This window comes from Arvicola amphibius, chromosome 13 (genome assembly GCF_903992535.2).
Source record: "Arvicola amphibius chromosome 13, mArvAmp1.2, whole genome shotgun sequence".
NCBI classification, from domain to species: Eukaryota; Metazoa; Chordata; class Mammalia; order Rodentia; family Cricetidae; genus Arvicola; species Arvicola amphibius.
This window is the reverse complement of record NC_052059.1, coordinates 29,821,133-29,834,704: the sequence shown is the minus strand read 5'-3', so window position 1 is coordinate 29,834,704 and position 13,572 is coordinate 29,821,133. Positions and strand designations below refer to the sequence as shown.

General features: G+C 38.5%; 1 protein-coding gene across 1 annotated transcript in view; it reads right to left on the bottom strand.

The window, feature by feature from the left end:
* The window catches only part of Diaph3 (diaphanous related formin 3), a 449,862-nt gene that overhangs the window by 376,200 nt on the left and 60,090 nt on the right, over window positions 1-13,572 (bottom strand). Inside the window, exon 4 of the mRNA XM_038310273.1 lies at window positions 5,082-5,186. Within this exon, the coding sequence (XP_038166201.1) occupies window positions 5,082-5,186 (105 nt within the window). The remainder of the gene's footprint in view (window positions 1-5,081; window positions 5,187-13,572) is intronic.

Here is a 13,572-nt window from a genome sequence, read left to right as displayed (position 1 = left end):
ATTAACAAAAATAATTTTGTTTGAAACGTAATGGTACACATGATTTTTAATGTATTTTAGCTTCAATAAAAATATATTATTCCCCATTCTTCTCATCTTAAAGATTTTTAAGAAGAAAAACATAAAGCATGTGGAAGAATATTTAGTAAGATATAATCAGTGATTGTTTCTAGGTCTAGGTTTGGTCTTGACAGGCATCGTTGTGCTTCTTCTGCTTTAATTATAAGCTTGCACTGCTCTTATAATAACCAAATGCAGCACAAATTTGGGAAGAAAGTTAAGCAACCCAAACTTTTTCTAGTAAATGAAATGGAACCCCTCTAGTCACACAGAAGCCATGCGGACTAGGAAAGATAAACCAAATTCAGAGAGAGCTAGCAAACTTTTAGGAGACTCAGAAACACACCACTCCTCCGCACAAAAAAACAGCTTGTAAATGTGGCCTGCCTAATCAGCACCTCGTGACTTCTGTGGGACATAGCTTGGAGCCTGATGGGTAGCATTTCTCAGCCTGTGGATTGCAAATCCGCTGGGGGTCAAACAACATTTCACAGGGTCGCCTAACATCACAGGAACAAACAGATATTTATATTACGGGTAATAGTAATTTTGTAGTATAAAATTATGAAGTGGCAACAACATAATTTCGGGGGGAGCACCACAACACGAGGAACTGTATTAAAGGGTTGCAGCACTAGGAAGGCTGAGAACCACAGTTCTATAGCTTCACCATTCTATGGTCAGTAATTACTACAGCAATCATTATGGATGGAGCAATATTGAAAGATTCTTCTCTCTTGAAAGATTAAAGAGGCATAGTGTATGTATTATTTTTAACAATCTTTTGTGATGGGGGAAAAGGAATCTTATTGGGCTAAACCCTATTCTAAACGAAAATTCTTTTAACACATTCTTTAACTGTTTATAATTTCATCTACGGTCTCCATGGCCTCTGTCATAGACTTTTTTTTTTTATCAAACCATGGAGAATATGTAACCTGACTATAAACTGAAGAAAATAAGTCCTAACATAAACACTGGACTCACAGACCTAGCATAATAAACACAATCCAAAGAGAAAAGAGAGAAAAGGACAAGTGCAGACAGCAGCTCAGTTAGGATCTGTCTCCAAGCCTCGGTGATCCAATTGAGGCCCAGGACTCTTGATGGCAGAACCATCATCTGACAATGTCTGAAATATGCTTTAAACATTTTGAAGAAATATAAGAATTCTTGAAGAACAGTATTTGGGTTTAAACACTATTACATACACTTATCATTTATATGGCACATTGTGCTTTAATTACTAATTTTCTGGAAGAAAATCTTTAAACTTAAAGCGATATTCCTGTTTTCTCCCACTTTCAGTTCTCAGACACTCCACAATTGGGAACTATGAATCCTTCCCTGATTTCCCTGTCTCATCACATCTCCTTTTAAAGTCTCAGCCTGCAACTATGTAACCAAACAAAAGCCATGCCTGGATTTTCTAAAGACTGTTCTCTACTGACCATGCTAAGTACCAGTACCAAGAACTGCACACAGGGCCTTGAAGTGCCAATGTCAATTATGCTCTAGGAACATCCACTGGCTAAGGGGGATTTACCTTTTGAAAGAAATGGTAATTTCTAGAATAGAATGGAATTAGAGGTAACCTATATCATTGAGTAAAAATGCCTGGCCCATTGTGTCATTTAGAGAAGCATAGAAAACCCAAAGTAACTTATGTAGGAATGAACATTATTGCATAAACATTATGTATACTGCGTCCAACACAGATCTGTCCTCAGTTCATCCTGAAACCTGCTGCAACCATGGCCACTCCCAAAAAATTATAATCTCCCACTTAGAATCATTAAATCAAGGACGCAAAGATTTCCCAAAAACCTCCTATCAACCTGTCTACCGGATTATAGTGAACAACTTGAACAATATTTCCACATTCTAGGCAGGGAAGAAAAAGACAATCTGCCATTGTCGGTTTCTAACACAGCCCTGGTTAGCAAAATTTTAATAATTCTTGATTACCAAAATTCAACATGACTATTTAGCACCCTGGAGAAAGTTATAAGAAGCTGTGACTGAGTTAAGTTTAATAGTAGATTTCTTCCTATTCTAAAAAGTAACCTTGTTAGAACTTTTAGAGTTACTATTAGAAAGCAGGTTTTGACTCTTTTAAAACTTTTTATTATTATTTATGTGTGTGTGAAGAGGGGGGGAGTTATGGTCCATGGGTGAATACCAAAGGACAGCTGGAACTCAGGTCATCAAACCTGGCAGCAAATGCTTTTATCCACTGAGTCACCATGCTGGCTGGCCTCTCACAGAATTTTTAAATCAATTGCAGATATGAGAATGAGTTTCAAAAAAATGCTTGTTTACTCACAAAAAAATTCAAAGCAAAATTATAACACAAAAATCTTGATAAACATATAGCTGACACGAATTTCTTGATCTCTGTAAAGAGACCTGTGGTGATGCTATGGCTCACAATCTATGAAATAACAATCCTATTTGATCTGCCTTTCCCAGTAACTCCTCAGCAGTCAATTATATAAATAAAATGGCAGAAGAAAAATCTGATCACTAGAGCTAATAAAATGTGCTTCTACTTGCAGAGCAGAAGTAAGTGGCTGGCTGGTCAGCTTGAACTTTCCATAATGTGAATCACCTGTCAAATTACTCAGGCCACTCCCAGGAAAAGCCATGCTACTCTACACACTGGTCAGGTGACTTAATGCTATACTCACACTCTGGATAACTAATCTATTTCAGTCCTGCTCATTTCATTACCTCATTCTTCTGAATTCTCCTAGGTTCAAAACAATTAGAGGAATAAATTTGTAAATCAGTGAATGAAAACTCAAACAGACCTACGTTTACAAAGTTCAAGTGGACTTATCTATTGTAAGTCTTCATTTTCTCCAGCTCCAGAATTAAAATGCACAAATACACAGGGTTTTCTAAGCCTGCTGTAACTTGCGCAACTTATCCTATGTGACTATATCTAATCAATTTAGGCTTGTTAGATTTAATTTTTTTTCTGGTTTTTCAAGACAGGTTTTCTCTGTGTAGCCTTGGCTTTCCTGGAAATCACTCTGTAGATCAGGCTGGCCTCTAACTCACTAAGATCCGACTGCCTTTACTTCCCAAGCATTGGGATTAAAAGTGTGCTAGATGTAAACTTTCTTGACAGTCATCTTTCCTTACTACTACACATGACACAATTCACCGAGACTGTTTGAGATTTTATGCATTATATTTCACATGTTTTACCTATGTGTTGTATTTAAGTTATATGTGGACCAAATGGTTCCATTAACAATGACGAGTGTACTCCAGTACCCATCTCTGTTGTTCAGAATCTTGGTTAACAAATAGTAACACACAGTAAACACATACTGAATAAATGTCTTTTTAAATTGTGGAAACATCTACAGCAAACTGGTGTTATGTGATACATTTTGTATATTTATCATGATAAATTTGATATAACAGTAGAGTGTGCTATAAAGATTTCAACTGCAAGAAAAAGCTAATAACAAAGAAAAACTAAACAACTGCTAATACCACAGAGATAGCCACCAGAGTCAGATGTTTTAAAAGGGGAGCAAACAACATCATGATGATAGAATGCCTGTATGACATACAAATTGCTATCTTATAGCTAGAAAAAAATGAAAATAAAAGAAGTAAATTAAGATGCCAATGCCAAAAAGGAAAAACAAACAAACAAACCTCTTGAATGCCAACCACATATCTGTAAGGGAAAAAGCCACTAATCGCAGTATCATAGCATCTGAAATCAGAGCCTATCTACATCAGGCTAGAAAAGTCATACTACTCATCGTGATTTCTACAACTGAGGATGAGGCTGCCAAAACATGAGTTATGTTTAAAAATTAAATATCACTTGAGTCTTTCTTCCCAAAGAAATAGCTCTGAGATACAGGCTGCCTCCCAGATACACAGAGATGAGGTATAAATAACTTATGTTCTTATAGTCTGGCCTTGGGTTAAAGTATCCAGTAAAAACCAGTGTGCTAATCCTATTATAAATTCAGCCAAAATCACTCTCCTGCCTTTCCCTTCTCGGCTGACCTGCCACGGTTAACGTCAGTTGTCAGCCTAACACACTTGGGAAGGAGAAAACTTTACTTGAGGAAGGATCTCAATCAGGCTGAGATGTGGGCTTGTCTGTATGGTATTTTCTTTGTTGTTAATATATGGTGGAAGATCCAGACCACTGTGGGCAATATCATACTTGGCCATGTGGTCTGGACTAAAAAAGAAAGCAGGCTGAGCAATCCATGGAGAGCAAGCCAGAAAGCAGCTCCCCTCCATGATCTGTACTTCAGGACCATCCCCCAGGTTCCTGCATTAGAACTTGTAAGGTGAAATAAACCATTTCTGCCCCACGTTGGTTATGGTCAGTGTTTGATTACAGCAAAAACAAAGCAAATTAGAATGCTTCCATTTTATATTTTTTATCAAATCCCCACTTTTCACAATTCTATGAAACTCATTTGTTTTTCAATGAAGAAAGTGTAACAGATTCTTTAGGGCAATCACAGTTTCTCAGACACAGAGTCAGTTTTCAGGCTCCTTTTCATGTTTCCCTGAAAAATTGGTCACTATGGGGATATACGATGTTCTTTTCAATACTTCCATTTGTAATGTGTTATAAGATGATCTTACCCTTAGAAAACTGCACACCATGGAAATGATGACTGTGAGTCCTAACTTAGACAGGGAGAGGGTACAAATACAATCCTACTTATATGTGACCCTGGAAATCAATGACCACCTTAATGACTCACAAAGTAAGGTTTCAGAACACGTCATTGTGGTACTTAGCAGTGAGACTGCCCAAAACCCAAAACCCAACCCCTCCCACAAAAAAGTTAAGAGAATAATATGAGACATCTTAAGCTAATTTATTATAATACTCGGTTCTAATTATGCATTCAAAAGCCTTCTGATTGCAGTTTTGCAAAAGCTGAAGCACTACATTAGACGAATGCATTGTTTTCCACACTGCATGGTGCAGCATTATCTTTCAGCCTGACAGCTTTACTTACTGTCTTAGAAGCAGTATTAATGTACTGCACCACCATTTCTTTTTTGATACTGAAGTCCTTTTCCCGCAATGGTGCCTTTTTATCTTCATTTAAATTCATATCTTCCTGGAAAACACAATTAAAAAGCCCGATTTTAGAATCTAAGTAGAGCAGCAGTTCGACATACACTCTATGAAACAGAAAAATCAATAATTTGTGACTAAAGCAGCATTAATTGTTTTGGAATGATTTACACATGGTTCTGCCTGAAGGAAGGAGCTGAAGGAAGGAAGAAAGCATTCTAGATCATTTAACAGGTAAAACACTTACCAGAAAGGCTTTAAATTCACAGCAGGTTATTAAAATTATATTCACATCACTATAGATAATTAGACAGTTGCAGATTTCTGCCTTTCATAAGGTCATTAGGATTCAAAATTTCAATATATTTATTTATTTTACAACAGCTGCACCTGAAGCTATCTTGTACTGTTTTAAAGAGATAATCTGCATACTATAAAAATAAAAAGTAAATAAATCACCACCTTCCAGGATAGCTACAAGAACATGCATAATACCAGATACCTAATACTAATGCAAGAAAATAACATAACATTCTATAGTTTTAATCCTTTCTGTCTACCCCTGTCAAAAATATTAAGCAGTTAATTTACTGAATGATCTAAGTAACATAAAAAGTTGAATTTCTGAATGAATACAAGAGTTCGTGAATTGGAACAAGATAAAAGCCTAACATTTCTCAAAGGATCTAAGCATCCTATACTTTGCTGTAAGACTAATTATGACTAATAATCCAAGTAGCCACAAAAGCATATGAATTCCATAAATAATTGCTTAAGAGGTTGCTGTGGTAGACGCTGGGAGACAAAAGGGCTGGTGAGGAAGAAGAGCATCAATAATTTCCTCAGGACCACAGTCCTGGACCACACATAAGATGATTCGTAAAACAACTGCATGTAGAAATTCTAGATCTACTGCAAATGAATACAAAAAAATGGGACTTCAAATCAACTATGCAACAACCCAGCAAGCTAAATTTCTCCCAAGAACGATACGCTCATTCTTCAAACAGTGAAACTCATTCATTTATCTGACACCAAACAATTCTAGCACTTTATAGCAATTCCTTTCATTTCATCTTGATCGAAATATTTACAATGGATAGGTATGCTGAGCACTAGGGATGTTGAGGCAGGAGGATCATGAGTTCAAGGTCAGCTTAGACTATACAAAAAGATGCAGTAGAAAGGCAGGAGAGAGCTAAGAAATTTTGAGATCTTGGATCTTCCAGTTGAACAGGCTGACAAAAGGAAGTAATGCCCCTCTTTGGCCTGGTTTTAAAAAAAAAAAAAAAAAAAAGAGCCTAAGTAAGTAACAGTGTATTTGCCCCATTTCCCCCTCTAAAGCACAAAAGGCTTTACCCTCACCTATAATTTTGAGGCACCAGCAATCTGGCTCAGAGTCTTCCTGCCACACCTGACAATCTGAGTTTGAGCTCAGTGACTCACATGATGGTGAGAATTGATTACTGCAAGTTGTTCACTACCCTCCGCACATGCATTCATGTATACACATGCATCACTCTGTGTGGGTGGGTGGGTATGTATGTATGTATATATGTATGTATGTATGGGAGTTTTTTTAGATTTATGGAATTCCAGGGGACACTTGATTGTGGCAAGTGACAGGGAAGATGATATCACTCAAAAAGACAAATTATAAGAAACATTCCCATGTTAACCCTAGGAAAGGAAGGTTGATGTAAAGAGAAGCCACTTTAAAAGATGGCTAACTTTATAAGGAGCTTGCTCTGCAGACCTGAAGACCTGTATCTGATCCCCGTGTAAAAGAGACCATAGAGTTGTCCTCTGGTCTCCACAAGAATGCAGTGGCACTCCACACTGTGTGGCTTGAGTAAGAATGGCCTCCATGGCCTGACAAATTGGTCACGAGGGTGTGGTACTATTTGAAAGGATTAGGAAGTGTGGCCTTGTTGGAGGAAGTAAGTGAAGTGGGCCTTGAGGTTTCAAAAACCCATGGAGTCTCTCCCTCTTGCTCTCTTCCTTCTTCCTTCTCATCTGAATGTAGAGCTCTCAGCTACTTCGTCAGTCCCATGACTGACTGAATGCCGAGGTCTCTGCATAGTTTATAGAACACTGACTAGGACACACATGGTGGACACACACAATGATGAGGGTGATGTAAGAAATCAACACCACTCAAGTTCTAATCAAAGGGATTAGACACAAAATGAAAAACTGAAAGTAACACGTAAACTCACATAGTAAACAGTATGACATGGGTTTAATGGACATTAAATAGTCCAGAAATTAAGAATTCCATAGGCTATAGCTACACTGCTGTTTTCAAGTTCTACCACCATAGTGCTTTGCTCCAGAACTGTAGTGCATGAATAGCAAAACAGCACCTCAGCAATGAAGCAGACATTCAGAGGTGTTTCCATATGGCTCCTTGAATGGCTAGGCCAATTGTCTCAACTAAATCACAGTTACATGGTATACTACGACATTATACTGAATTCTTAATTATGAATATAGGTAAACCACTTTGATCTATATAAAATTTTACTGCCCATAAGCCAGGCATAAAAAGACAAATAGTGTATGTTAGTCACTCATAAACGGAAGCTAAAAAAGTTGATCTCTGAGGACATATACAGTAGACGAGCACTGTGCCAGAGGCAGATACGTGTAGAGGGAAGAGAGAGAGATGGTTAGGCGTATAAAATATAATAAGTTTTAACATTCTACAGCACAATTGGGTGACTGAAACTCCTGATTTATTTGCATATTAAAATGAAAAAATATTTAAGTATTTCTAACACAAAGAAATGATAAATGGTTGAGGTTAAAGGAATATTAATTTCCTTGCTTTGATTGTTGCACATTGGATCTGTGTATTGGATTCACACTGGAACTCATGACTATGTGCAATTATTAAGTTATTAATTATTAATTATTAATAATATTAATTATTATTAATTATTAAACATAAAAAGAACTACACTCAAAGAAAGAGTCAGAGTTAAGAAATAATTGTTATAAATAGTAGGGAGACCTAGAAGCATCTATGATTTACAACAGCAAATTCAAATGTTTAATAATAACAGAATACTAAGAAACAGGTAACTTACTGGTTGAGCTGAAATCACTTAAAATTTCAAAATAAACAGTTGAAAGTAAAAAAAAATTAAAGCCACTGCTATCTTTTCAAAGAGGTGTTACCAGAGGACATTAATCCATGACTAAGAATGTTTGTGAGAGCTGCTATCCAGTTAGCTGGAAATCAGTAGAGAGTATCTGAGAGAATACTTCCTGAACAAATTGGCCACTTGAATCAATGGACTGAAGATTCACCCTCATCCAGTGGGGCAAGTACTATCCAATCAGTTGAGGGCCAGTGTTATAATTTTAAAAACAGTGGGTGGCGGCCACAGGTGGGTGAGAGAGAGACACGCCATGCAGGCAGCGCTTTCACAGAGAATTTTATTGAAGAAAGGGAGGAGAGGGGAGAGAGAAAGACGGTGAGTGGCCTCCTGGGGAGAAACAGAGAGAATGAGGGGGAGCAGGTGGGGCTCCACATTTTAAAGGGAGGAGTGCAAGGCATGTGCACAGAGATCACACAGCAGGTTAAGATTACTGCCTGAATACTAGGCGTGCACACAGGGGTACACACTCTGCCAGGTATCCAAGGGGCGAGCCAGGTATGCCCACATGCCAGTTTACACATCAAAGGGCAAAGGAAAGGTGAACTTACTTTATCAAGTTGGTACCCTTCTTTCCTGATTTTGGTTCTACAGCCTTCCAACTCTGGTAGTTGGGTTCATGTCTACTCCAGTTCTGCACTCCAAGTTCTCAGGTACTGGCCTTGCACTAGGAACCACTAGGTACCCACTTGTCTCTCATTCTCTACTTGTCTCTGCTAGTCTGTGCTGGGAATGAGGTTCCATAATCGTTCAAGATAATTCCCTTAATAAAGACCTTCCCATGTGCCAATCTAGGTATCAGTATTCCTACTGGCTCAGGTGTCTCTAGAGACCCTTACCTTGTACACAATTATACTTGTGATTGATTTATGGCAACTCTCTTACTTAAGTATGGCAGTCTTCTTCCTGAGAAATTTGAGATGACAGAATCCCAGTGCCCTGTTTTGTTTAACAGGAAAGGGGGATAGAGAAAGAAAACTGGATTTAGATAAATCCAACACACAGCAAAGCCTGATGCAGCACCCCAGGCATGTGACTACAACTAACTAATTATCATTCTCTATATATTCAGGAGGAACATATATTGCAAAGAAAAAAAAGAAGGGATGGAGAAAAAATAATCAATCATATGGAAGTACATAATGCAAGATTTTTTAAATATATTTTATCTATAGAACAGAGGGTTAATAAGAAAAACTCCTGAAACAGCAGAACCCAGCATTGAGAAGTCATAAAGTATCCAAAAAATACACAGGAAATTTTGTCATAGAAAATGCTCACACACACACACACACACACACACACACACACAGAAACACACACACAAATTCCAGAGAGGCTAGGCCTCTCAGAAGACTATCTACAAAACTGAGCAGGATAAGACTGGGAATGAACAGAATGAACAAGACAACAATTTTTGTATTTCTTGGTTCATATTCTCAAAATAATCGTCTCCATCTTCTTAGTAGAGCGTCCATAAAGTAAGAGTGTAGCAGGTGATCAAAATACAGACCAATGCACTGGGATTATGCAGACGACCTCAGGATAAGAGGAGAGGGGGAAACAAGGATGTCAACTGAGGAATACCACTTCAATCTAAATTCGCAGCAGTTGGAATCCCCTAGAGAAGCCAGCCTCAACACCCTCCAGTTGGCCAGGCCTGGGAGTTAGGACTTGTGGGGCAGGGGAAAGCAAATTCCTGAAGAATATAAAATAAGTTATTTGGGGACTCTCATTATCTCAGGTTTACATTGGCCACACTGGAGAAATACAGATAGGGTGGGTGGAGCATCAACCAGAACCACTGTGGCATCTTAAACTAATTTCCTTCATTAAAACGAGGCTTCTAACATAGCTAAAAATTAAAAAGAACTCTCATAGATTGCCTAAATGAGCAATATAAATCACCACGAATGAACTGATTCTTCCTTCCAAATGTAATATGCGATACCTTCTTCATTGTAAATAAAGTCAGAAAATGAAAGTATAGCTACAGGTAATTTAACAGCCCCAATATGAAAGCTTACTTCAATGAATTATTTCATCAAATATATGTTATAGATAAAAGTAGACATAATTATAAACCTAATAAGTAGTTTGCTACAACTGTGCCAAACTCCTGTTAATAAAAGAAAAAATAGTAACTTTGCAGAAGACAAACCAAACCCTGAAGACTCTACCTTCCATGACAGCCCAGGCTAGCACCACCATTGACAGCAATGTGACATATCCCCTGATAATGACGTATTAGGAAGGAAACATGAGCTGTATGATATTCTCCCCAAAGCATTCCCAGTCTAATTCCAGGGAAGGACATGGGGAAAAGAAAAATCAGACAAACTCAGATTGAGAGCACTCTACAAAATAAGAAGGATTCTTCAAAAGTGTCAGTCATAAAAGATAAGAACCTGTCACTGAATATCTATGGGGACAAAATGCAAACTGTGACTGGATCCTGGACATGAAAGAGGGGTGGCTGGAAAAACAGACTATAGCTTAGTTCGCAGCATTCACACAAAGGCCCTGAATGTCACCTGTAAACTTTACTTTTACTTTCTTCAGGCCCCATCCTCACGGTCACTGCTGGTCCTTTTCAACATCTCATACCCAGCTGCCCTCCCTCAAATACCAGCTCCACACTCCTGTCCCTGACCTCAATCTTACATCTTGCAATTTCCCTTGCTTGCAAACCTTTTCTTTTAGCTCACTGACATCTCCACTCCAGTACTTTGTCTTCATGCAGACCAGCTCTTCCATCAATTATTTCTACATTCATTGGAACTGCCACTTGTCGATGGCCCCACACCACACCATGGGCGCGGGAGAGCTGGCCCCTATGGCATGGGCCTAGAAGAGCTGGCTACTCACGTTACCTGAGGGGCAAGGTCCCAGTGACCTAGACTGGCCAGTTCAGCTACCACTCAGAACCAAATCCCAGGTCTTCAGTTGGCCCCTCTATCATCTACCATCTATGACCTGCTGGAGCGCATGAAGGGATTGGTCCTACTGGAAGATAACAGCAGGATCTCCATAACCCGGGGCAACAGCAGGATGATGAAGACAAATTTCAGTGAGGTTCCAGTGATGATGGTACAAAAGAGCACTTGAACCAAACCAATGGCTTAATGCAATGAACAGTTTGTGGGTGGGGCTGATTGGACAAAGGGGTATACTGTGTCACAAACTGCAGCACCCAACACCACTAGGATGAATGAAGAGGTGTTAGAAAGATGGAGAAGCAAGGTGGTTTTCTTGTTTATGTTTTCTTTTGTTTCTGATTGACCTGAAAAGGTTCTTTAGGGAGTGTGCTGCAGCGGTGAAGAGAAGACATGAATTCCCACTTGTCTCTCCTTTTCCCAATCTCTTAGGTTCACATATTTAATACTTTTGCTTTACTCCATGTGCCTTCCTTTTTCAGCTTACAGACCAGGTGTTTGTTTGTTTGTTTTAATGCAACTTGCTGCATATTTCACAATGTATAGTCCTCACTGAACATTTTTAAATGCACAAATAAAACTTCCCATCCAGAATTTCCCAGTCCTATTTTACAACAATCATGAGAAGTCTGGAACAGGGAGCTGGAGTCAATATATTTGAAAGCCTAGCCTAAGGCACTAAGCAACTGCTACTCCTAGAAGACCCCCAAGTGCCTTCAGACAACAGCACATCATGCTATAAAGAAGACAGGCTGATATCCACCGTAAATGCAAAGGAGCACAGTAGAAGTACACAGACCTCAGAGACATGCAATCAGTCAGTGTGGAACTGACCAATAGCACCTGCGCATAATGAATAAGGCTGACACACCTCCCAAACGTCACCAAGTTTGCAATTTGCCTGGTGCTATATCCACCCAAGGAAAGAATTAGGCCTTATATTTTTAACAAAGGTACTGAATGAATCAGGGCAGGCCCAGACTGGAAAGGAGGTCAAGCCAGTAGCAACCGAGAAGACACTCCAAAAGATTTTCTCTGTCAGTTGGATAAAGCCAGAGGTCCTATATGCCAAAACTTCATCATTTTGCTACTGCTTTTATACATACTAAATCAATCATATGCTGATAAAATATTGGCATGTAGTAAATATTTCAACTCTATCATCAACAAAACTGGGAAAGAAAGAGATATAAACTTAATATATGAGCATATTTAGACAGTAAAGAGCAATTGAGTAGAGAACAGCAACCAGAGAGTGGGCATTTTTTCAATTGAATTACAAATGTTAGACTCAATATTTTCATTCATGAATGTAGATTTTACAAGACAGCATGCTCATTAAATTTACATATATCAAGTTGAGTGGGATAGTTAACACCATGGAGAGTCAGATTAAATTGAAAATGATTGACTATTTGAGCACTGGGCAAATACATACAATCAGTTAGTTGAAGATGGTCAGGTGTGAGGGACTTCTGCCAGAATGCAAAATAAGCACATGCTAGGCAAAGGCATGGCAACAAACAGCCACAAAATGGATACTGAAAAACATTATTATCATTGATCAATACATTTGTAGGAATCAATGAGAAGATAAAAATCACTGGGAGATAAAAATGAATACAGCAACGGGAAAACCAAACACGAATTCTTCAGGCAACGGATATCACTGGATTTCAATAGTGTTTGTGTATTGTTTCAAGGGCTCAAACCAAAATAATCATTCTCTCTACAATGTGTTTATTCATATCACTACAGCGACAAACTGGCTAAGCATCATAAGAAGAGGTACTCCTGATACCCCAATTATCTGTCTTGGAACCATGAAGTTCAACATCCTAAAAGCATAATTACACCCAAATATCTGCAAAAAGTACAACTCTATTCTTAAGCACATTTGCATTTCTCTTCCACATCATGCAATATCAAACGGTCTTCTTAGTGTTTACCTCCACACTGAGGTATATTTTCACTATCATGCCAACTGAAAAAAGGAAAGTTTCCATGGCCTTATTCCAATATTAACTAAGTCTTTCTTTGGGAATACAATAACTTTTATGATTAAACTAGGTTTAAATATAGATAGAAGACTAAATAATAAACAAAAGCAAGAATCTGAGCTGTGCAGATGACTCAGTCAATAAAGGTCTTCTACACTACATGAGGACTTGAGTTAGACACCCAGTTCCCATGCCAGAAGCCAGGCATGCTGCCGTAGGCATGTAACCATATCCCTGAAGAGACAAAGACTGGAGGATCCCTGAGGCTCACTGGCCTGAAAACAGCAAGCCTCCAGCTCCCAGACAGAGATTCTGTCTCTAATAATAAG